The sequence below is a fragment of the Sinohyriopsis cumingii genome, chromosome 2, assembly GCF_028554795.1.
Source record: "Sinohyriopsis cumingii isolate HCF-2022 chromosome 2, ASM2855479v2, whole genome shotgun sequence".
NCBI classification, from domain to species: Eukaryota; Metazoa; Mollusca; class Bivalvia; order Unionida; family Unionidae; genus Sinohyriopsis; species Sinohyriopsis cumingii.
Genome location: NC_142962.1, coordinates 64776605 through 64803131, shown reverse-complemented (window position 1 = coordinate 64803131; position 26527 = coordinate 64776605). Strand labels below are relative to the sequence as shown.

General features: G+C 35.0%; 1 protein-coding gene across 1 annotated transcript in view; it reads left to right on the top strand.

The window, feature by feature from the left end:
* Positions 1 to 26527, top strand: part of LOC149805056 (uncharacterized) — a 374091-nt gene that overhangs the window by 161450 nt on the left and 186114 nt on the right. Inside the window, exons 46-50 of the mRNA XM_089946913.1 lie at positions 1314 to 1499; positions 12177 to 12357; positions 14489 to 14655; positions 17255 to 17382; positions 23586 to 23832. Coding sequence (XP_089803039.1) covers positions 1314 to 1499; positions 12177 to 12357; positions 14489 to 14655; positions 17255 to 17382; positions 23586 to 23832 — 909 coding nt within the window. The remainder of the gene's footprint in view (positions 1 to 1313; positions 1500 to 12176; positions 12358 to 14488; positions 14656 to 17254; positions 17383 to 23585; positions 23833 to 26527) is intronic.

The following is a 26527-nucleotide window of genomic DNA, read 5'->3' as shown; positions in this document are numbered from 1 at the left end:
GATTTTCCAGTGAATCATAAAAACTTTTATGTGAAAACATCTTTATTCTGTAACTTAACTAGTAACTCTAACCAAGAGGATGTTGTATCCAAGAACATGATAAACAATCTTTACAGTACTTATACACAAAACAGATTGGTAGAATTAGCATTTTTGTATATCATCACCTTTCATGCAGACACTTAAGAATACACACACTCAGTCATTACTACACCAGCATTAAATAAAATTGGAAGTGTGTTCATGGAACTTGGATGTCCCTTTATTGTGCCTTTAATGACCTTGAAACAACACTTTAACAATGTGTGATGGACAAACAGATGGATGTAATAGTGATGACAACACTATGTTGCTACAGTTGTTGTGGTGGGCATAAATAAAACATTTGATTTCTGTCTTTAAAGTCAATTATCAAAGAAAGTCAGAATTAAGTAAGCATTCACTATCCATTTTTATGAATTAATCATGAATTACTCCAGTATTTCAGCATTTTGTTTTTGAAAAGGAAACACATTTCTACAATTCTCCTATATTTACCATTCCAACTACCAAAATAAACTTTCACAAAAGAACCAAATTTTTTGACAACAATAGTTTCAACAATCTCATTTAAGGCAATGAAGTGTAATCGCATTTGTTCTCAAACTATGCAATCCTGATTTAACTAGCTTCCACTAAATTGGGTTGTTCAACTTATATTCTTTACCATTGCAAATTAACCAAATGGAATGTTCTGCAGCAATGCTCAAAGGACCAGCAACACAAATTACCCTAGGTATTGTCAAGTAGTAATCTATGTAATGGTGGTTGTTTTTAATTTACCACCCTTACCTTTTAATCTATGTAATGGTGGTTGTTTTTAATTTACCACCCTTACCTTTTAATTACCTCTGTGACAATTATTCATAGATTTATGCTGTTATATTTTTTATTAGCTAACCTGACTGACAGTAGTTATCTAGTAGTGTGTAACAAATGTCCCAGTGACATGGTTGCAGGCAAGATGATAAATTCACAATTTGTAAAGGCTATGAATATTTTTCATAGCTGAAAGAAATGGGCTTGCATATATTTACAAAACTACTAGTAATGTATTATATCTGATTTGCATTGCAGAAATTGTCAAAATAAATCACATAATGCTTACCCATTTTAACTTTTATTTATTGTGTATATCCAAAACAATTTCTAAATAAGTGTAAAATATATGAATCATATGTTCATTATGATGATAATTATTTCAGATTATCACTAATCTTGTACAAAAAACAATATGCTTTTTAAACTGTGAAAAAAATTCAATTTCAATACAGCTAACTGGGATGGTATACATGATAAACAAACTGATATTCTGGGCTACTCATGGGCTGTTGGAACTAAGATTTGTGAAGACTTGATACATTACCACCATGATCCTCACAGGCATCTGCTTTCACAATCACAGTGGACAAACATTGGATTAATCTACCCCATTCCAGCTCCATATACAACTCTGCCAGGTAAAATACATGTTCTTTCCTTCTTTCCCTTAACGTTATTATTTTGATGATGTAACAGTTTCTTTTTTTAAAAAGATCTCAGATGAGATTCATCTGCACATAGAAAAATGAGGTTGTCAGGCATCTGATTGACTGATCAGCTTTCGAATTTACACCATGTATGTGAACTTTCATTATTAAAATCATGAAAATAATTATCAAGAACTGCATAAAACCATTTGGTTTGAATCTCTTCTTGATTAGTTATTTATATAGATGGAATATATACGTTTTAAATGCAGTATTTAAAAATTACTTTGTTTGAACACATGTATATTATTATTACAATTTTTAAATTTCTTTTTTATAGGATGCCAATATTCTGCCATTTGTTTGTTCGCACAAGTTTATTGTCACTACCGGTACTTGTACTAAACTATTTGGAGGATTGCCACAAAATTTTAAACACACATTCATCACAAAATTGTGTTGGTCTTAATGAAAATGGTGCTTTCCGACATCAAAAATGCATCAAACAGTCAAGGTTTTCAACATGAATAAGTAAAAGCAATAGCAACAGGCAAGTATTGCATAATTAATTTAGTTCCCCCCAAAACTAAATATTAATTAAGTCATTATTTTAAAAAATACTATTTTCATTATATAGTTAAATGGGTAAAATCAATATGATATGAAATTTAATATCATTGATATGTCACCTGTTCCTACTGCATAGCTTACCATTTCTGCCACTCGATTACCCTCATCCATATAATGAGAATTCATCCTTCCATATGGTGACTTTCCAGAGGATTCTGGAATTTGGCCTTATGACCTAGTGCATTCCAGTACTCCTCATAATTTTTCTACGATGTCACCATGTTGAGTGGATGCAAATTATGCTCTACAGAAAAATTGCTTTCACTTACTTCATACAGCACAAATTGGCATCTTTAATATGTGCATCATATGTATTGAGTGTATTTACACACTGTCCTTTGTTGGAATTAGGTCTCAAGAGTTTTTGGCATTTTACATTTATTCATAACCTTGCCTTTTAAGTTACATCAGCACCCACCCACCACCCAGGGCATTATGGTAGCATTTTATTGTGACTTATTTATCTTCATTTTCTGGACTGGGGTACGTATTTAATCTGCTTGTCCTTGCTGTATAGTTTGTGACCTCCTTTTCCATAATTGTGTTAAGACAGGAATCTTCTAAATTTACATTATATTTGATATCATTTATGCAAACTTTAACTCATGGAAGTAGGTTTCACTTCAGCATTTATATTTATTTGTGTATTCAGTTGTGCAGATACCCTTAGTTTCTATATAGTCCCTCAAAGATAGTATTCATGTTTAGTCTAATTATATTGCTTTGCTGGTGTTTTACTATTTTTCATCTCCATTACTCTGAATTAAGTATTGCCGATATTGTGATTGAAATATCAGTCTAGTTGTTGTTTTAATTCATATTAAATGAAGATTCACTGGGTAGGTAAAGTATTGCTGTTTTATTTTGTGCTCAGTCTATATCCATGCAGATCCTTATACATTATATTTGTCACAATTATGAGATCATTTTCTTGTTTTCAAAGGTTTTTCAATTAAATCAATGTCTAAGAGACAAAATGTAAAGAAATCTTGGCACAAGAAAGACCCCTGGAATACCCACCACCACACCAACCTGGCATGTACAAGTTGTATTAGGACAGATGGCTGTTCTATTTGTTGTCTCTGGTCAGACAAGGTCTGGGACCTTGCTGAAAAAAGATGGACATACAAAGAGAAGAAGAGGTCTTCCTCTTCTTGATCAGAATTTTCAGCATTTGCCATTGGAGAGTTGCTTGGGTTTTAGAGAAGGATTGGATCAGTCTTCTGAGATGCACCTAAGACCCATGGAGTTTCTCCCAGGGGAGTAAATAAGTGTTCCATTGATGAGTCGGTCATGTCTCAGAGTAGGATTGGACCAGTCTCTTTGCAGATGCATAAGGCCTATGAGGCTCCTGAAAAGGGGAAAATAAGATTTCAATTGCTGAGTCAGTTGGGTCTCAGAGCATCATTAGATCAGTCTCTTCAGAGACACATAAGTCCCATGGGGCCTGTCTCAAGGGAGAAAATATGTTTACCATCACAGATTCCCTCAGGTCTCAGAGTAGGATTGGATCATTCTTTTCAGAAATGCATGAGACCCATAGAACACATCTCAAAAGAGGAAATAAGCAGGCAGAGTATAACCACACACCCTATGAGGAGAAGCAGCACCATCTCTATTCCCACAGGTCTTAGAGTGAGTTGTGCTCTCTTGTGAGGGAAGAGCAGCATCCTCTGACCCCAGTACCCATTGGTGGTGACAGGATTGAGTAACTCTGTAAGGGGAGAATTACAATCCAAGTCAACAGGATCTGATGTAGAGTCTTCCTGCACATCAGTATCACCTAACTGGGCACTGGGTGTCAGTCTCCAAGCACTGATCATCGGTGAGCAACTGCTGGTCACTGATCTATGATAAACAGTCACAAGTCACTATAATCCCCTTGGTACAGTGATATGAATCAGGTTGAGACTTAAGACCACATCACACTACACTATACTTAATTCCTGCTAGGGACTGGAATCAACATTCAGGTGCAATACTTAGACCTTTAGCCTCATGCTAGAGAGGTTGATGTTGCAGTCCATAAACTCATGTCATGCTCTGATAAAATGGAGGGAGGGAGGGAGGGAGCAAGCCCTCTTCTTCCAAATATTCAAGGAAGGTTGAAAGGCACTCTTGCCCTCCTACCATGTCTGCCATCAGGGACAGTCCCCTCATTCCAGGTGAGGAGTTCCAGTGGCACTGGGGCAAAAAGTCCAGTCAATCAGGAGCAAGAGCAGGACAAGGATGTCCCGTCAGTTATAGTGGATTCTTATGAGTGTGATGCAGAACAGGATAAGATGGCACTCTCTGCCTTCTGGCCCCCTTCCCTCACCCAACCATCATCCCAGGCAATGGAGGAAGAACAGATATGCTCTTCCAACAAGTCAGTCAATGAATTTTGTTGTGCTCTTCCCACCGATTTGTGTCCCATGCCTTCAGGCGAAGAGGAGACTACAATTACACTGGACAACAAATTTTTACAAAAGTCATGTTACTGAAATAAAATTAGTCAATTCTTATCAATTTTTATGTGCTGAACACGAATATGACAGTCAAATTGCAAAATTGGCTCTAGTTTTTTTGTAATCTGCAAGAAATTAATGTTTACATAACGAAATGCATTCCAATAGTAAAAGGTCAACTGTAATAACCTACCTATAAAAAATCAAGTCATTGACTACATCTTAGATTTCTTCGCCTGTCTCTTGTACAGCTGTTCGGGAGCATCTCTGAGGAGTGTCCAGCAGTAGTCAGCCAGCATTGTAGTGGACCATTTTCCCTGGTATCTTTGTTCCATTGTTGCGATATCTTGATGAAAACGTTCGCCGTGTTCATCACTAACAATACCACAGTTGCTAGGAAAGAAATCCAAATGGGAATGAAGGAAGTGAATCTTTAGAGACATATTGCAGCCAAGTTTCTTATACTTCATCAACATGTCTTCTACTAGTTCCTTATAGTTTTCTGCCCTAACATTTCCGAGGAAGTTTGTAGAAACTAGGCGAAAAGCATTCCATGCTTGTTTCGCGTCACCTTCCAGCAAGTTGTTGAACCGGTCATCTTTGAAAAGCTCTCGAATCTGAGGACCCACAAAAACTCCCTCTTTAATCTTTGCTTCGTTGAGTCGAGGGAATTTTTCATGCAGGTATCGGAATGCTGGCAAAGTCCGGTCAATGGCTTTCACGAAGTTCTTCATCAAACCTAGTTTGATGTGAAGGGGTGGTAGCAAGATTTTCTGAGCCTCAACCAGAGCTGGGTGTTGGATATTCTTCTCTCCAATGGCTACATTCTGCCTGTGAGTCCATTCCTTCCTCATGTAGTGCATTTCCCTTGCTCGGCTATCCCACTCGCATAAGAAACACATGTATTTTGTATATCCTTGCTGCAGTCCCATTAAAAGGGCAACTACCTTCAAATCACCACAGAGGTGCCAGCTGTACTTGTTATACTCAATGGAATTCAGTAGCTGCCTTAAGTTATTGTATGTCTCTTTCATGTGGACAGCATACGCTACTGGAATAGATGGAAGAATGTTTCCATTGTGCAAAAGCACAGCCTTGAGACTCAGTTTCGAAGAGTCCACAAATAGTCTCCATTCTTGTGGGTTATGAGTGATTTTTAAAGCATTCATGAGGCCCTCAATATCGGAACAGAATATCAGATTACTTTCCTTTCTGAAGAAAGGCTCCAATTGCTGGTGGCGCTTTCGATATGCAGTAATTGTGACATCTTCTTCTAGAAGATTCCATTGTTGGAGTCTTGATCCTAGCAATTCTGCCTTGTTCTTTGATAAGTCCAAATCACGAATCAGGTCATTTAGTTCTTCCTGTGTTATTCTGTGTGGGGTTGATGATGCACCACAGTGAAAATCTGGATCACTGCATGCTGATGGACCAGGAGAAGAACAGGTCGACTCACCTTTGTCTTCGTCAGATGAATCAAGAGAATATTCTGCTGGAGGTTCTGGAATAGAAAGTCCCTCACCATGTGGAACTGGTCTCAATGCAGACGGAATGTTTGGGTAGACTATTCTCGACTTCTTTCGCTTCGTTATTCCGCCGGAAAGAGGAGGAACCAAGCAGAAGTAACAGTCATTTAGGTGGTTGCTTGGCTCTCTCCACACCATTGGGACTGCAAACGGCATTGATGACCTTTTGCAATTCAACCACTGTGAAAGCTGTGTTGTACATGTAGCACAGCATATATGCGGAGCCCAAGGCATGTCTTGGTCACCAACCTTGCATCCGAAGTAAAGATGATATGCCTTCTTCACTTGAGAATTGATACTTTTCTTCTGGTTGGCAAATGTCACTTCCCCACAAATATAGCAAAAATTGTCCGCGGTATTAACACACTTTCGAGGCATTACTGTTCTTTATTGTACGTAAATGGATAAAATAATAAGTTTTATGTAACAGTAGCTTGAACTGTCTCGCACAACGTCTAAAATATTTTAAATGCTGAACCTATCTGATTGGGCTTTATATAGTACACTGCTTACATCAGCTTCAGCAGCCGCCTGGCATTAGTATAATAGGCCTACACATGTATAGTACACTGCTGACGTCAACTTACTTCAGCAGCCGCATGACATTAGTATTGCATTGCATCAGAAAATGATGCAATCAACTGTGGATGATGTGAGCATGATGGTATTATGCAATGTTACATCATTATTCCGGATGTTGCTGCAGTCCTACTGGAGAAATTTACACAGTGAAACATAGAAAATGAGGTATATGAATATCTTCAAAACGAGAGCCAATACAAATTTTTCACGGTTATATTCGTGTTCGGCACACCAAAATACTACAGATTAGGGCCTTTTCAAGTCAGTAATGATTTCACTGTTGACCAGTGTTATAGGCAGCCATTTCAGAAGAAAATTACAATTTGAGACCACTGTTAACATCTTACTTTAAACTTACATAACACAGTTGACTATAGGGTGGCATTAAGCAGCTTTTATATTAGTATTGTAAGCAAAATAGACACTGACACTTTGCTAGTAAAAATGTAGTCCAGATATATTCATAAATCAAGACACACATATCTTTATTTCACATAAATATGCTCTATCACATCATAAAGAACATTATTCTGATACTTTAATTAAATATATCTGAACATTTTTTTGTGTCTAGTTAATTCATTTATAAATTCAAATTATCAACTTTTCCAAACATTGTTTGGAAAAGTAATATCTTTATGGCCATAATTGTGTATCAGTGCACCCAGCAAGTACAATGTCTATGTAGGTAAACCAGGTTTGATTATGTCCATTCCAGTAAAATACAATGGCATGAAAATGATTAAGTTTTCAATGTTCTTTTACAAATAAAGTATTCTAGCTGCATTTCTGGTTTTTATTTCTATGACATTTTGAATATTGTGTACATGTATTGCCATGGGTGATATTTTTAGGTGGAAACTTTGTCTACAAGCATGACATAGTTGTAAGATTGATATTCTTTCATAATATAAATAATGTCGTTTACAACAGAATGTGTCATTTAAATAATACACAGCTATTCATAGTATCTTTTCTCTGTAATCTGTACGTTCCTTCAAAAAGACTTGAAGTGACCTCAACACTAAAACTCCAGTGATTACCCTTGATATGTAATGGAGCCAAATAACTTAGACTGGTTCAGGAATTTTAATTGAGGAATAGCTTTTATTTGAACTTGGATTATAGGTATGAAGTCCAAACTGACTACACAGAGAATGACAGGGTTTTCATTCTACCAAAAAATAGGATAAAAGGAGAAAAGATACTTTTTTCCTGACTATGAAAAATCCTTGAATTTTGCAAAATGTCGCAGAAAGTTGGGGAAAACCAGGATTTTTACATCACCAATTGGCAACAGAAACAATTACATAATTTGAGTCAAGTTTATCAAGTTCTGACCAGAATATTCAGAGGCTGCAGTATGGATCATTTGGTGCTGCCACAAACACATTTGTTTAGTCAATCCAAATGCTCAGTAGATTATATTCATCTTGTAGACTGGTTATTTCACAGACAGCATGACATCGGTATCGTTCTTACTTGGAAGGTATAGAAACCAGTCTAGCATCACAAGAAACCAACATGGTGGCAGCAAAGTGTAAAAGCATAGCTGCTTACCAGATGGCCTAGCAAACTTAAACACTGTTACATCAAGACATACCTGCATGAAATCAATGTGAAAATTATTTATTTTCTCAGAAATTGTGAATATTGCAATCGTTATGTCTTTAATCTGTTGACAGTTTACATGAAACTACAGTGTTGATGAAATTTGACCTGGAACTCGCCATTTGCATTGCTAGTCACACAAGTACACAAATGTTGCAACCCACATGTTCATGATGTCATTGATATAGTAGTCATGTGATATCAATAATAACCTGTTTCAAATGAAGGAAAAAATAAAAATATTAAGTGAAAGTCATGTACTGTTTATAATAGAAAACAAAAATGAAGGAACAAACAATTCTCTATATATTTATTTCAAGAACAACTATCCAAGTTTTCTACTATCGGATGAGTAACTCGTTGATATGCACTCTCTGCTTGATGAATTTGCCTGTCCATATTGCTGTGACAGCAATAGGTTTCTGGTTGATGTTCCCAAATAAATATGTTGAGAAACATATGTTCTTTCTGGCTTTTACAAAAGGTATTAATTTAATATATTTGAATATCTGTACAAAAACTTTAGAAAGGAGTTGTTGACATTACGTTACTATTGGACTTCCAATGTAGTAGTTCAAGATTTGTGTAGTCATGTGACTAGCAATGCACTTGGTTAGTACTAGGTCAGGTTTCATCTATGCTGTAGTTTCATCTAGTCTGTCAGCAGATTAAAAAGACATAATGATTATATAATACTTGCCATTTTTGAGAAAATAAATTATTTTCCTATTGATTTCATGCAGTTATGACTCAGTGTAACATTGTTTAAGTTTGCTAGGCCTGCTGGTAAGCAGCTATCATATGCTACTACCCCACTGTGGTGGCAAATTCTAATTGATTGATAGCCGATTGCTCTGACCCTAAACTCCAACCTTGATATCCAATTGTGAAAAATGGGATGTGAATTTGCAGAGAAAATCTGGATTAGAAAACAAACTGCCATTCATTTATAGTCAAATTTATAGTCTAAAATGTTGAATCTCTGAGCTGAACTTTGGTGCTAAACTATTACATTGACAATGTAGCTTGAAGTATTGGTTTCAGATCTTAAATAGGTTGCAGGAGAAATGGAAGACTGTCATCCCTTGTATCATATGTTAAGAAATTATATGAGCCCATGTTAGTATTAATACAGGTTGAGGGACTGGTTTATCACATTACAAGCAGACATATGTTGATTTTACAGAAAATTCAACCCTTGTTTATACAGTAGTATATAATTCTTAATGTCTTTATGTCAAAATTTAAATTAACCCTATCGTAAATAGGTTTCTTTTGTTTCAAATGATGGATTTTTAACCAAATCATCCTTAGAAGTTTAGGTTGATTGAAAAATCTTGTTTTGTGTTCTGTTGGCATTGATTAATTCAGAATTTAAGATTTCTTTTCAAGATATTAGATTCTAATACTTTGCAATTATTGGTTTTCATACTATGATAGGAAATGTTTACTTTATATAACATGCAAATAAATTGCTATCTTGATTTATAATGATTATTCTGATTTCTTTAGAATTAAAGGTTTGAAAGGAAACATTTAAAAAATTCATGTTTTATAAGCTTAAATGTTCTTTAATTCCATTCAGTAATGGTCATTTTGAACTTGAAAAAAATTATAATCCTTGAAAAACCCTGGAAATGACCTGGAAATTTATCTTTAGAAAAGTGTGGGAACCATGGAATGAAGTTATCAAGAGGAGATTTGCCACTGCATAAAAAAAAAGACAAGAAGAACTTGTAAAACTCACATGTTTGAGATGCTGATTGCTTTATCACAATTAAATTTAAACCCAGTTTAGTTTACTGGAAAAGAGAAAACAATAATAGTCAGCATATATATATATTTAAGCACTTTATAACATGCAAGTTAGTGAGAATAGGAACATGTTTTCTTTGTTTCCCTTTATACACTTTCCAGCAGTAAGCATAAAAGAAGCCTGCAACCATATGTCAGCTTGATGTAATACCAATGACCATTAATTTTACAGTTATCACAGTGATTCATTAATTAATCCTTCCTCATGTCTCAAGATGAAAGGTTGTTTTTCCTTTACCATTAGCTTTAACAAACTTTCTGTTTGCTTTATTTAGTGATCTACTTGATAATGAGTTTTGGGACAATTTATTGCTGCCTTACTTGACAGCACCTTCAGTTAATCCACTTGTTAAGTAGAGTAATCGAAGCAGTTTTGTGTCCTGGGGGTTAACTGTTATATTCTATTGCCAGTTTTTGAGTACAGGCTGAAAAAAACTGATTTGAATTTTTTTATTCTGATTTCATTTGTGTTGTCATTGACTTAAGAACAATGTCATGGTGTCACGATTTTTGTACTGTTTAAAATTTCTAATAATTTTAAAATATAGTGCCTGGCAAACTGGAGGGAACAGCTAATTTGGTTACCTAATTATAGTATAGTAACAGTACACAGGCTCAAGTTTCTTTGATCACATGACTTGCATCACACATAACATTGACCAATCAAGTAAGAAAGTAGTCTGTACTACAGACATGATATGGTGGACTTCATATACAATAGGAGCTGATCTACTATCAGCAAAACAAAGGCAAAATTCAGTATGTCAAATAGAATGCATATGGGTAAATTTATATTTAGATTAAAATAAACTCCTGTCAGAAAATTTATTGTCGTGATATTGCACATGTATAAGTAGTGAAGTGCATCATCTATTGGCTACTGAATGTGACCCTAAGCACACTCATTTTATCTATTACTGTGTACTGTTAACATATACACAGCAAACTTGATGTGCTAGAAACTTTGTACAGATTATCGCTTGCATCACTTTCAGGACAGTATAAATCTCAAAGATTGTAAGCACAGAATTGTGGTTTATTGCAGTATGAAAATACTAAATGCCAGTGTCTGAAAATTACACTTCTGCTGATTATATCAAACTCTCTCTTAATTGGGGGGCCCTGAGTGGCTGAGTGGTCTAAAGTGCTTACCAGTCCAGATCACTGCCATCTTACCTCTACCTGCATGGATTCGAGTCTCAGGTTCAACTAACGTGGGTACATGAGAAGGCCTGCCAATAGCTTCTTGCAGGTTGGTGGTTCTTCCCAGGGTTTTTCCAGGGTTCTTCCTCCACCAATTATACTGGCTTCCATATATGGCCTATCTTGTGCTGAAAAATGGCGTTAAACCCTACAGCAACAACAACTCTTAATTGATTACTTAACCCAATTATGGAGGAAACAAAATTGTTATGGCTTATTCTAACTGTTAACTAGTTTCTCTTTCTATATACTAGATATCTCAGGTACGCATGTCTAATATGAGGTGTGGCAAACACAGATTGGGGAGTAAAAGCAGAAGGTCATGATATAGTTATACAGATCTTTAGTAATCTCACTCCCTCATTTGGCATTTTAATTTTTTAAAACCTAGAAGCAACAAAATTAGTATTGGAAATACCATAATTTTATGTTCATAAATTGCTGCCATGGTTATTAAAACCATGCAAAATAGTATTTGATTTTTGCATCAGCAAATCCTCTCCTATTTAAAAGTACATTCAGTTGGTTTGAAGATGGAGACAGGGTTGGATTTGCAATTGCAATATCCCATGGCAACATTTCAAGCTGGTTAATGGAAGCTTTAATTTTTAAAGCAGAAGTTTCAGCCAATCAAACCTTTTCACTACATTGAAACCACTCCAAAAACATTTAATCATCGATTCAGATTCCCAATCCATACTGAAAGTCTTGATAACCCATTAACATTCCAGGAATATGATTTGCTCTTGCAGTCTGGGAAAAATTATTTTGTGCTGTAGACAGTATATGATCTGAATTTAATGATCTTTTCTTCTTCTTGCAAGTAATACATAATAAAAATTACCTTGTTTCAGATGGGCAATACTTCATTACTGTTAGAGCTTTGAATAATGTACAGTATGGTGGTCCTCTGTCACTGACAGTCTGCCACACCACACCTTATGTTGTTGACACATCACCACCACTGTTCCATGAAATATTCAACATCAAGTATAATGAAGACACATTTGAGTTATTTGCTGAGTACAATGTCAGGTAAGATGGTATTTTTTAGGGTTAAAATGGGCAGTAAATTCACACATTAGAAGTACTCAGTAACATGCCATAATTCAGACTTCTAAAGGAAATAAAAGATCATTTGTAGAGCAAAACATCCCTAAAAGAAATAAAAACAGTGAGATCTCTCTAAAAAGGACAGTCAAGGGACCATACAGTTTTTTCCTTAATGGACAGATATCATTGATATTGAATTTGAATATAAAACAGGTTAATCATTGTCCTTTGAGAGCAGGTTCTTCTTTATATAGAGAGGTGTCCTAAGACAAATTCCACTATATACTATACAGAAGCTTCTAAAAAATATTTTTTCTTTAAGACAATCTACAAGTGGTAATTGGAAAGTTGTTAATATTTTGTTATAACTTTTTTGTTTCCTTATACATTGTCAACAAATTTAATACCAATCAGTAAAATAATCTGAAACTGTGCATACAGCATGCCAGACACCTGCAAATATATACATGCAACATTACATAGGTAAATGAAAATGTAAAAATGTCAGGGAAGGTAAACAATTCTGCTACTGAGCAAAGAATCCAGGCGCTATTTGGGTACTCATTTTTTTGATATTAAGGCTGACTGGGATAAAGCTAATGGTTGTAATTCTCTGTCATAGCCTACAAGTTTTAGGTTGTTTCATTGTTTTAAAGACAGTTACAGATCCATGGAAGATGACCCATGATCTGGAAGACCATTGTTTGTGATTGGTGAACTTGAAATGGATGCTGTGAAGGAGGCAAATTGACATTTGATGAAGATGCTCAGTACATAGTGGAATATATTCCTGTTATCAAAAGGCATTAATTCATTAGCTGTTTTTAACATATTGAAGAGTAATTTGAAGTTTAGGAATGTTTGTGCAGTATGGGTCCCATATTTGTTGACGACTGTTGACAAACAGACTCTGGTTCAAATTGACAAATAGCTGCTTTTGTCAGTATAACAAGAGTGGCCAGAAGCATTTGAATGAGATTGTCACAGGTGATGAAAAACGGATTTGCTTTCTTGAGAAAATAAAATATGTTTTGGACCATAGAAAATTAGCAGAGATGAAAATTCTTTAATGGAGTTGGACCATCATGAGAGTTTTATGCACATAAAATTTGTCTATGCAAAAGGCACAGTCATCCACTTGTCTGACCACTAGTGTCACTGGACAATTTTATGCCTCCAAAGTGTTGTCAGAAGTTGTAGAACACTACTAAACCACAAACATCCATGCATCAGTACCCAAGGTATCTATCTACTCCCAATCAATGCAGAGCATGTAAATCCATCATTGTAACAGACTTTGCCACATCCATGTTCACCATACAACTCTGATTTAGCTCCAAGGTTGAATCCTGGTATCAAAGATTTGCAAGGGGCAGATGATTTGAAAGGCTTCATATTGTTGGAAGAGTGAAGGCTCTTGTTTACATGAGTTATAATTAATAACATTTAGAAAGAAAATCAAAACTCTGAATAGTATTTTCATAACTCAAATTTCCATTTGTCCTCTAATATTTATGACTTACAGGTGACAAAGGATTTTTGAAAGATAATTGCCTGACTGGACAAGCACAGTTTTGAGCCAATGACCAAATAAGAAGGAGAAGAAACAAATTTGTTTTGTGAGATCAGTGCCATTGGAAATTGTCTTAGCCAACATGACATTTAGGAATGAATTATTGAAATTTTATGATAAAAATCAGAAACTCATTCACTGGGTATAGCATGATAAGGCATTAGAGAAGTCTGAATGTACAGAACTTGCCAAATCAAACAATATTATAGGTGAAGTTTAGGTTTTCAGTCTTCAGTATTAAACACAAATATTAGGATGAGTAAAACATATGCAGGATAAGTAAAGATTCCAAGTTATTTGTCCTACATGGCAAGTGGCAGAATTAAAAATTTTCTACCCCTGGTATTCATCCAATTTTCAAAAGAAATTTTTTATCTAGAAAGGTCAAGATCTGGAATATTCAGGGGTCCATATTGAAAAATTCTCATGCATGTTATAATATCAGATTCTGAGAACAAGGTGCTACGTATGTAAGTAATCTGTATTTTCTTTGCCAAATTTAAGGGAAATAATAATTATTCTTGTTATATCTATTTGTAGTGACCCTCACTCAGATGTTAGCAAAATTGACATTTGTTTTGGAAGAACAACACGAGACTGTAACTTGATGTTTTGGTTCAGGCATTCCTATGCTCCAAATGTTAGCCATGTGTATCAGATTCCTGATGGGGTACCAGCCTGGATGAGATTGAGATGCATCAACAATGGTGAGTGTTTACAAAGACCTTTTTGTACCATCAGTACATTGTTATTCAAATCACTGAATGCACAAAATCAAATATCTTGAAACTGAAGATTCAGTAATCTTAAGCAGCCTGTCAGTATCATGCTCTTGGAAAGTCATCATTTATAACAAGAGCTGGCTTCAAGCACAAATAAACATAGTCTACAGAGAATGAACATGAACTTAAAACCTAAAGTATTGACTTAGAAACCCTGAAAATGATCTTATGATGTGGTCCTGCATCCAGTATGCATCATCTGGCATACCATTCATTGTCCATCAATTATTGCTGTTTTCAGTGTCTTCTCAAAAAGCTTCTTGCAAACAAAATAGGCAGTGCTTCATGGTATGAAGACTGTTCAAGTTTTATACAACTGATTCCAATTCACCACCAAAATAACCACATTACCTAAACTAGAAAATCTTTAAATTACTTTTCATAAACTGCAGAGAAGAATTTTACCAGATATGATATTATGCACTTAGTCACACAGACTTTTCAGGTTGATATAAATTATGCCAATTGGCCATCAAGTATGCCCATATTGCTAAAAGAAAAACTTAAAAATGTCCTCATCACAAAAAGCTGCTGAACAAAAGTGGGCCAAATTCAAATTTATACAAGTGATACCAATCTGCCATTAAATATTGTATGAGCATGTTTGCAGCTGCCGTTGTAAAATCCATTATGCCAATTACCAGATAAAACTTTCATGTTTATTACAGAAATTACAGGCAAACTATATGTAATCATCATAAAATACTTACTAATGGAACAAATCTGGCCTTCACATGATAACCCAAATACTGCTTCAAACAAACGGAAGAAATGTGATAAATGATGATGAAGAAAAGGCAAAAGCTTTTAATGGTTCTTTTGGGAAGAGTCAATCATAAAACTGAATGTTTACCTCAAATTCATGAACTAGTTCTATGAGATTTATTGTATTCTGCTCTTGATAACATTACTCTAATAACTATGGATGATATTTATAATGTTGTGATAGGTCTAAATCTACAACTCTTTTAAATTCAAACTGGATCAGTTGTCTTTGGAAAAATGTACAAATCTTATGCTTCCAATTTTTAGCTCTACTAGTCGTAGACCAGAAGAGCTCATGGAATGATCTTTTATCCATCATCTATCCATTGTCTATCATCCATCCATCCACTGACACAAGTTTGTTATCACTACTCCTAAACTTCTTCAAGGATTGCCATAAAACTTTACACATATTTTCATCCCCTGGTATAGTTGGTCCTAAGTGATAATGGTACTGCTAGGGTATACCATGTAGCCACCAGATTTGTTATTGCTACTCCTCCAAAACCATTACACACCTTCACCCCATGGTCTAGTTGGTCCTTAGTGAAAATAGTACTGCATAAATGTGTGGTCACTACAGTTGCCATCTTGAAAATCTCATTATTGTTACTCCTCCTGAATGGATGGTTAAATCAACATCAGGTTTTCACTGAAAGACTTTTTATGATGTCCAGTTGGTCCTAATGAAGTCCAATATGGCTACCATGATGGCCATCCTGAAACTCTTTTGTTATCGTTTCTATTCCTACATGGATGGTTGTATCAAGATGATGTTTTCACTGAAAGAATTATGCTGTCCAGTTGTTCCTAAATGAAAATGGTGCTGATCTGACATCCAATATGGCCACCACATACCAGCCAACTCAAGACCTTCTTATAATGCAGAAACAGGTGTGGATGTCTATTTTAAAATTGATCAAAATTGGTAAATAAAACCCTGATATATTGCTTGTTTCATCATCAGAAATGGTAGTTAGTGTGCCGAAATTTTAGTCAACATGACCATATTTTTTTTTTACATCCTACTTACATTCTGTTATGCCTGAAGTCAAGAAACCTGGCAGAGAGATGCATATTGATGAGTATTACACCCTCATCACAAAAGTAGGTCACTGTGATTGATATTTCATGCTTCACTGACTTTGTTTAAAGTTTGTGTTTTAATAATTCATGTTCTTGTCATTATAATAGAGGATCATGTACATCTCTACTAGTACCACATTTATGCAAATAACGATCACTGTGGTGTACATTTTACTTAATATGTTAAGTTAATGAATTTAGCTTATGAGCACATAGTTTTGGGAATCTTGAAACTTATTAAAGGGTTGCATCATGGTAAATACTACACCCATATTGCAAAAGGGGTCTCTGTGACCTATATTTCATGCTTTAATAACCTTGTTGAATTTTTTATATTTAAAGTTCATGTATCGGGTGATGTTTATATTTAACTCATGAAACTTGATAACTGGATCCATATCTGTTGATACTTTTGCTTTCATAACCAATCATTAGATTTTAAAGAAATTTTGACATCCAAAGAAAGCCAATGTGACCATTGTTTTATGCTTTATTAATATAGATCAAGTATTTGTGTTTAGTTCATGATCACAGGTCATACCATGCTATACACAGCCCGGCCTTCACATAAGGCCCTATCTGACCAATGCAATTTGAATTAGTACTGTTTGTCTGCTTTCACCTTTGAAGTTAGCATGTATTAGTTTTACCTTAATCTTTTCTATTTTTCTAGTGGAACTAAGCACAATTGGCCATTCAGAGCAAGCCATCATTGTGGACAAGACACCCCCTGTTCCAGGAGTGGTTTATGATGGTCCAGTCTTCAAATTGGATCTTATGTTTACCATGAATATTGATATGGTAAGCATTTACCACTTTCTTCATTAATATTGTGGCCAACATCATTTCTGCCTATAACAATCTTGGATTTTATATGTTTGAATTGTCATCATTATTATTGTTATTAAGATTCTGTTAATATCAAGAAGTGTAAATCTCCCATATACTGAGTGCCAGTCACTTGTAAGGCATGGTTACAGAGTAAATTGTGGAAAATTAATGTTTTTACTAAATGGGATTTGGAATTTAATGGCTGTGTTTTCCATGGTTTTGGCACCTTTTATGATTATGATTCTTTGCCAGTGTTTACATGACTTTGTGGGTTTTTTGTATAAATTTTGGTAAATGGCAGAATTTTGCAGCCTAGAGAAAACATGGAATGAGTGAATAATAATTTGACCAAATTGTAAACCTGGAGAATTTTGCACCAAAGTAAATTTACAAGCTTTAGGTGACTTGGTCCTAAAGCCATGTGAGCTTAAAGTATGACCCTGCATCGATGATGTGAAATGTGTCCATTAATTGCAGTTTTAAAGTTCTCAAAGAGCAGAAGGCATTCAAGCATGGAGAGCTTTCAGATATACATGAATTATGCTGACTCTTCATCACATATGGCCACCATTGCTAAAAGCACAAATACATTTAAATGACTTGTCCAAAACCCACAACAGAATTTAACCAAATTTGAAAGCATCCTGACATAGCTTGCAGACATATACAAATAATGCCAGTCGACCGTCAGATATGACCACCCATGCAAAAACAGAAACACTTTTTTGTACAGATTACTTTTATCTACCATGATATATGGCAACCATTGTTAAAATTGGAAAAATCTTTCGACAGAATTATTTTTCAAACCTTGCTGAGCAGAAGTTGAACAAGTTTGACAGAATTCATCTATGTATTAGGTCCTTTCATATTTGTAAAAATTATGCACATCTGCTATTAAATATGACTGCCACTACTGTAACTAGATAAACCCTTATGGTACTTCTCAACAGAATTTGAACAAATTTGAAGAAAGCGTCCAGGCCACAAGGACTTCAGCAACTTGCAAATAATGCTGTTCTGCCATAAAATATGGCCATTACTACTAAAAATAGAAAACTACCCAATAACTTATCTAAAAATCAACATAATTTGTCCTAAATTGACAGTAAACATCCTGGCATTTAAGGCCATTCAGTACTGGATAGATGATGCTGTGTCCTCATTAGAGGTGAGAGAATAAAGTATATACTTCATCTATCTGCTCTTCATCTGTTATGCAACCTTGTGACCACAACTTGTGTTGTAGTTTTTTTATGGGATTGCTCTGAAACTTGGTCAGTATTATCGGTATCAGATAAATACATGTATAATCCTACTGCTGGGCTTATGTTACATTTATTTCCCTTTCTGACATGGAAATAGGACTGCTCTGGTGGCGTAGTGGTTAGAGCATCCACCATGGATGCAGAAGGTCACAAGTTCGAACCCCAGTCAAGTCATACCAAAGACTTATAAAAATGGTGCTAACAGATGCCTTGCTAGGAACTCAACATTAAGAGGTTAGTGTTAGGACTGGTTGGCCTGGTGTCAGGATAATGTGACTGGGTGGGATATCATGCTACATGTCTGCGGCATGATGCCCCAATGCTAGACATTTAGTAAACTTCACACTGCAGACATCATGGCGATATGACTGAAATTTTTTAAAAGCTATATTAAAAATCCAAATCATACATGCACACACATGCACACACACACACACACACACACACACACACACATGGAGATAGATACAGTACATAACAAAATTGTGTGCCCCAAGTCATCTCAGAATTTTGTTATGGCTTGATATTGTTAGTTATTGTTATCATCTTTATATGCATTTATTGACCAGTTGCTAGATTCTTTAAATATTTCCATTCAGTAGGAAGAGTATATCATGTTATGATGTCCATCTGTCCATCCATAATACTCATGATTCTACTGGTGGTAGACCATAAATACTGTTTTAAAGGCTTTATACCACATGTACCATTTTATAGTTGATATCTGCCACTTTTAAAAGTTCAAAGAACTTTTTAAAAAATTAAATAAAAAAGTCAAATACTGTATTTTTGTGCATTATATTAACACATTAGAGAAACCAGTCAGAACCAGTGTACTTTGAACTGGAAATGTTCCACCAGTATGACAGCTGTGATGATGTATAGCAGAGCAATAGGATTAGAATTGTTAGAGAACAGCTGACGTGTACACAGCAGTATGTTAATTAGTTACCTTATTGTTGTAATTTTGAGAAGTTTAGGCTAATTGTGGGATATTTGATGTGTTATAAATAACAAAGGAATTAAAGGTGGTCCATGATGTCTTCTGAGCCTTTGACGAAAATCAGCTGACCTTTGGCAGAGGGGAGATAAAATGGACTGACCAACCATTAAAAAATTACTTCAGCAGATGCACTAGAGTAAGTACTTTGATATTTTGCCTTCTTTAATTGCTGTTTTATTATTCAAGATGTTTTAAGAGAAATATTAAAGGATGGCTCTTACATTTTTTGTTAACTTTATGTCAGAATGCTGAAATATATGCTTTCTCCCAATGCTAAGAAACCACTGGCTAAGAAATATTACTGCAAGTTAATGCTTGGATAGCAGTGTAAATGTGTGCAGGTGAGTAGCAAAGGTTCTTGGTTGGCATTGTGTGTTTCAAAGGAATACAACTTTTGTAATTGATAAACTTTTTGAAATTTTTGTGCACATAAGTTATGTTCAAGCCCTAGATAAAATATATCTGTTAAAAATGTAAGACAAGATAATTTATTTTTTAAGTTGGGATACATTATTTATTCATAAAAGCATAAACGCATCATGGATTTTTTCATTGTTTATTCACATATACATCTCTATTTATTGTTTTGTTTTTTTTTACAGTGGAGAAACTTGTCAACAAATTTTTGGATTGAGCCATGAAGAGAAGGAAATCCTTGAGGATGAAGTTCAGGAATACATCTCAAGTCCAAGGAACTTCCTCTGTGGAGTGAACATAACATAGTGCTGATTACTGGAGAGCAGCAGTGACCTTACAAACCCAGCAACAGGAACACTGAAGCTAGAACTCCTTTGCAGGCTGAGTGTGGTTGTCCTGTCATCACAACATGCTCATGTTGAAATAGAGAAGACATCCTCCATTCTTTTGCAAAAGTGGTTCAAGGGGAATTCTGAACCAGAGAATTATTGACAGTTTGTTAAATGTGAAACTTTATGATCACAATGAATGTCATCAGTTGTCACCAGGCAGTGATCTCATGAAGGAAAATAAAAATACTATTGGATACTATTTTAAACAAATATTTCCACTGAATTAAGATAAACAATTCTTCCATTTTCATTAATTGACATTATACTGACTCATATTAATTATTATTTTAACATTTTCCATCAGAATCAAATCTGATTTATGTTCAAAACTTGCTGCTTTATTATAGTATGAAAAGAATACATATTATCACAAAAAATGCCTTTGTTTTGTTTTCAGTCGCATTGAAACATACAATTTATGCAGATAAAAAAATCTAATGGTTTTAAAATAGATCTAATTATCAACGTTTCTTAATCTACTGGTGTGAAATCTCGGTTTTGTCACATTTATGATCCTTACATATGTGCATTTTTTTATTTCTGCATTTGATTTGGGGGTTTAAATGATAGAATGACATGGTCACTGTGCCTTGGAGAAAAAACGTTTCAGCACAAGAACTTCACTCTGGAACAGGGTTTGCAAAAGCTTGAAATGTGCTTGGTTTTTGTGGTTGTAGTGCTGACTATAGACCAGAAGACCTTTTGAGATGTTTCTTTGGCCATCATATGTCATCTGTCTGTTTTTTAGGACTAGTTTGTTATGAACTCCTCCTGAAATACTTAGAGGATTGCCAGGAAATTTACACACACAGATTCGTACCATGGTCTAGTTGCTTCTAAATGAAAATGGTGCCAATTGTTGCCTGATATGGCTGTCACAGTGGCATCTTGAAAAGATTTATTGCTACTTCTCCTGCATGGATGGTCATATTAAAATGTGTGTTTCACTGAAAGAATTTAATGATGTCTGTTGGTGCTAAACATAAATGGTACCAATATGACATCCAATATGACCATTGCGGTCAGCCATCTTGAAAATCACGTGATTGCTACTCCTGATCATAAAGTTATATTGACATGGGATTTTCACCAGAAGACGTCTTATGATGTCAGGTTGGTTCTAATGAAAATAGTGTGAATCAAGTGTATAATATGACTGCCACAATAGCCATCTTGAAGATCTTGCTACTCCTGAATGGATGGACATATTAACATGGAGTTTTCAGTGAAAGACTTCTTATGATGTCTAATTGTGCCAGTCAGTTGTCCAATTTAGTCTAGTTGATTGTATATGTAAATGGTGCCACTCAGACATCAGTATGGCCACCACAGTTGCCAGGTTGAAAATTTTCTTATCACTGCTTCTCATGAATGAATGAATGATTATATCAGTGTGGGATTTTCACTGAAAGACTTGTTACAATGTCTTGTTTGTTGTAAATGAAAATAGTGACAATGTAACTGCCAGTGTGGCACCACAATGGCCAGCTTCATAATCTTTTTATTGCTACTTCTCCTTGATTGCTGAGGATAGTGATATGGTGCTTTCACCAGATGACTGCTTATACTGTCTTGTAAATCCCTAAATTAAAGTGATGCTGATATGTTGCCAATATGGTCACCATGTTGTCCATCTTAAAAATCATGTTATTGCTACTCCTCTTAAATGGAAAGTCAATTTGGCACGAGGTTTGGATCAGAAGACTTTTTATGGTAGTTAGTTGGTCCCAAGGGAAAATGATACAAATTTACATTCAGTACAGCCACCATAGTGGCCATCTTGAAAAAATATTGTCATTTCTGCTCTCAAATGGATGATTATATTAACAATAGGTTTTCACCAATAGGCTTCTAATGATACTGTACCTAGATGCCAATCATACATCCAATATGGCTACAATGATAACCATTTTGAAAATCTTGTTGTAACAACTCTCCTGAAATGGAAAGTCATTTTGACATGGAGTTTTCATTAAAAGACTTCTAATGATGTCATCTTGGTCCTACATGAAAAAGATGCCAATTCAGTATTTTCATCACAGCAGCTAATTTTTAAATCTAGTTATTACTGAAGAATATCAGAGATATATTCAATAATCAGCAGTTAGAAGGGAAAAAAATGGTCTTATAAAATTCTTTTTGCCCAGTAGAGCTTCAGTCCTTTCAAGGGTCTCTTGTCTTTAAGGTGAATTTCAAAACATACTGAAAAAATGCTTGAAAACACTCAGGAGTCCTTGGAAAGTGCTTGAATTCTGAATTGCATTTCATCATAAAACATTATTTCCAATTCTCATCATTTTTTAAATCTGCCGTAGTAAAGCCTCTGTTGAAGAAGCCAACCCTTGACCTACAATATAAAAACTATTGCCCTAGCTGTTGTTTCTAACCTACCATTCATGTAAAATATCTTTAAAATAGTTTTTTCTGTCCCAACATGTACATCATCGGAATTTAAATAGTCTTTTTGCAATTTACAGTCTGCATATTGCCCTCACAATAGTACCAAAATTGCTTTCTGAAAGTAGTTAATGACTTTCTCATAGCTTTGAATAGTGGAAAGATTACAGTCCCCACCCTCTTTGACTTGTCTGCAGCATTTGACACAATAGATCATTACATATTACTTCATTGGCTCCAACATGTATTTGGCATTCATGATATATTTTTAGTGTGATTCAAGTCATTGTTTTTCGAAAATACACACATTGTTTCTGTAAATGGAAAACATTCCAGCTCAGTTCATATTTGTTTTGTTGTCCTACAAGATCCTATTCTTGGACCAATGTCTACATTCTGCACAGTCAGCCCCTCCCATGTGTCATAGATCATCATCTGGTTTCTCACTTACTGTAAACTGAAGACACCCAGATAATCGAGTCACCCAACTGAAGTTGATGTTACCATCCAAGGTGTAGAGAGGTGCATTTCCATCTGAATCTGAACCTAAGTTTTGCAGTAATTGAATGACTTCTATCATATATGTTAGATATTATGGTTATGACTAAAGGATGCCTGTATTGATTCAGTTACTGTACTCCTATAATTTGTATGTTTTGTCATCAAAAGAATCATCAGCCATTTGTAATGTTGCAGGTCTGTGCCAACTGGTTGAATTTCTATGACCCAGACTCAGGAATAGGGAAGTATGAAGTCGGTGTTGGAACTGAGCCTGGTCTTATGGATATTGTAAATCTAACAGCATTTGATAACTATGTCCATGAGACCTGTATCAAGCTGGAGGATGGCCACCATTTGGAACATAACACAACATACTACACTGTGATATGGGCCAGTAACCAGGGTATCAAGCAGAGAAATGCCTCAACTGTGTCTGATGGAGGTAATTAAGTATACCCAGTTAAAAAAAGAAGCAAAGGTGTTTTATTTTTCTTATGGGGTTTTCAACTAAAAGTACTTTTATGATATTTTGTTAGTGCTATTAAAAATGATTTAATCTGACTACCAACATTGTGCACCATGGCAGTTATTTTGAAAATCTTCCTGTTGCATATAATCTAAATGAAGTCTGACCATGTTTTGCTCTCTGTAACATTCTGTTTTAGTCTTGATCAACAAAGTATTTTTGTCCGTCTGGCAGCCTTGTCAAGGCATCTTTCACACTGACCAAACTTCATGACCATAAATCCATTTAGATGTGCTCAAAACAATTGCAGTTCTTAAGTTGGTAAGGGATCACTTGCATTAAGTTCCCTTGCAAGGACTTCTGAATTGAATCAGGACACTGTAGTTTAGGTTTCAATCACATTTACCCTTCTTGAATCACTTGTTTAAGGCAAATAGATGAAACTTGGTATACTTATATATTGTGTCTAGAAGATGTGTTGCATCACACATTTCATTTTTAATGTTGGCACATGTAGCTATTATTGTGCTGAGGTGCTGTTAAACACCATCAAATTCAGGGTCACAGTTCAGTATTTTATTTTTCAGTTTAAAAGGCATCTTGATGTTTTTTCTCAAAGGTGAAGATAAAATGATTTATTTAAACCTTTTAATGCGTGATTCTATTGGCAAATTAGAGATGTTATTGCTCTTATGTACATTCTTTACTGTAAAAAGATATTACTGTGGATATGTTATTTAAGATTAAGAACATTCTTTTACCCTATTAATGTGTATTCTTTTCTCTTCAAATACAGTTGATAGATTTTAATAGCCAGGATGACTAATTAGTACAGCATATTCTGTAACATCATAATTTTCTTTGAAAACATAACCACCTTGTTAGATAATAATTTTGATATGCCTGTATAAGAGGGAGTGTATCATTTTGATGTTTTACAGTGGTATTGTGACTAAAAACAGCTACCTCGCTTGGTGCTCAGCATTAAGAGGTTAGTGTTAGGACTGGTTGGCCTGGTGTCAGGATAATGTGACTGGGTGGGAGATCATGCTACATGTCTGCGGCATGATTCCCCAGTGCTAGACATAACTATAAAACTGTCACACTGCAGACACCTTAGCAATATGACTGAAAAATTGTTAAAGCCATGTTAAAAATCCAAATCACACACACACACACACAGTGGTATTGTGGCAATCACAAATATCTTAATCACATACCTGACTCAAGCATATCTTCTATCAGTTGAACCTCAACTAGAGTGCATGTCCTGCCAGTGTCTACTGGCAGTAGAAGAGATTCTTGTCCAGTGTTTTAACTTCAGCCCTCTGAGAGAGAAGTGTTTTTTATGTGAACTCAACTTAGAAACTTTCTGATGATGTACCACCAGAAGAAATCTTGGACTTCTTGAAAGAGCACAGTTTATACAACTAATTTTGATCCTATTTTTTGAGGATTTTATAGTTTTTACATTTGTATCGTATTTTATATACATTTTGCAGAATTTTTTCATTTTTACTGTTTATCTTAATGTCCACATGTATTTGAAAGGGTTTACCAGTTACTTCCAAACATTTTCTTGGCAATTCTTCACTTTAATTTTTTTAAATACTTTGCCTTGAAGCCAATATTGTTTTGAGGTGCTGTTAAATGCTAATAAGTACATAATACCCTCTGCTACCTATTTTGTTTCTGCACAATAATTAAGGTTTTTCACTATGTATCATTACCAAAGTGTGTAAATACTGTATCTTGCATCTGGGACAAGGAAAATTCTCTCAGTTTTGGGGTTAAAAGGTCAATGTCCCTCTGATTGAAACAACAAAAATGGATTCTGCAAAATGACATTAGTTCTACATCTCAGCCCTGGGCCAAATTTTATGGATGACTTGCATTTAGGGAAAAGAAGAATCATTTTGATTCACAATACTCTTGTTGGTTTATGTCAAAACATTCCTGAAAATTGTATGAAAGATACTGAATTTAACTAGGTATGTTTGTTTTATATTGAAAACTACTCAAGTGTCTGGCCACCTTTGAACCACCCTACCTCAGAATTATAACAGTTGTGCGCACCCTTTACATAATTATGTATACTTAGCCTGGTTTCAAACTAGTTAGCAACTAGTATATTTGAACTATGAATCAACAACATTTAGCTGATAGCTGTTGTTAGATAAATAAAGCTAATGCTATTAATGTTATTTGTAATTAATGAAATTACATAAAGGTCAGTGAGTCCTTGTTAGAAATATTAAATATCCCAGTAAGAGGTTTCATTCCAAACACATATCATAATTTTTTTAAAACATGGAATTTCTTGCATTAATTGATAGGATCAGTAAATCAAACCATCAGTACATTTAGAAGCTTGAGCGACTTCCCAAAATTCTGAGGAGTTTCAGAGGTTGTAACCTAAAAAATCCATGTTGTATCTTATGTGTCCTGTTGGACTGCATATATAAAGGTTGAAAAACAAATAATAAAACAATTTCACTGTAATTTCAATTTTAGTATATTTAACCTTTGATTCCCTATTAAATATCCCAGGTGAGTGGCCCAAAAAACTATATCCTTATTGCTTATGTTTACCACATTGGCAGTCTATGTGCCAAGTTTGGTCAGTCCTGCAGTTTAAGAGGTGATAGGTTTACAGGCAGACAGATGGTTT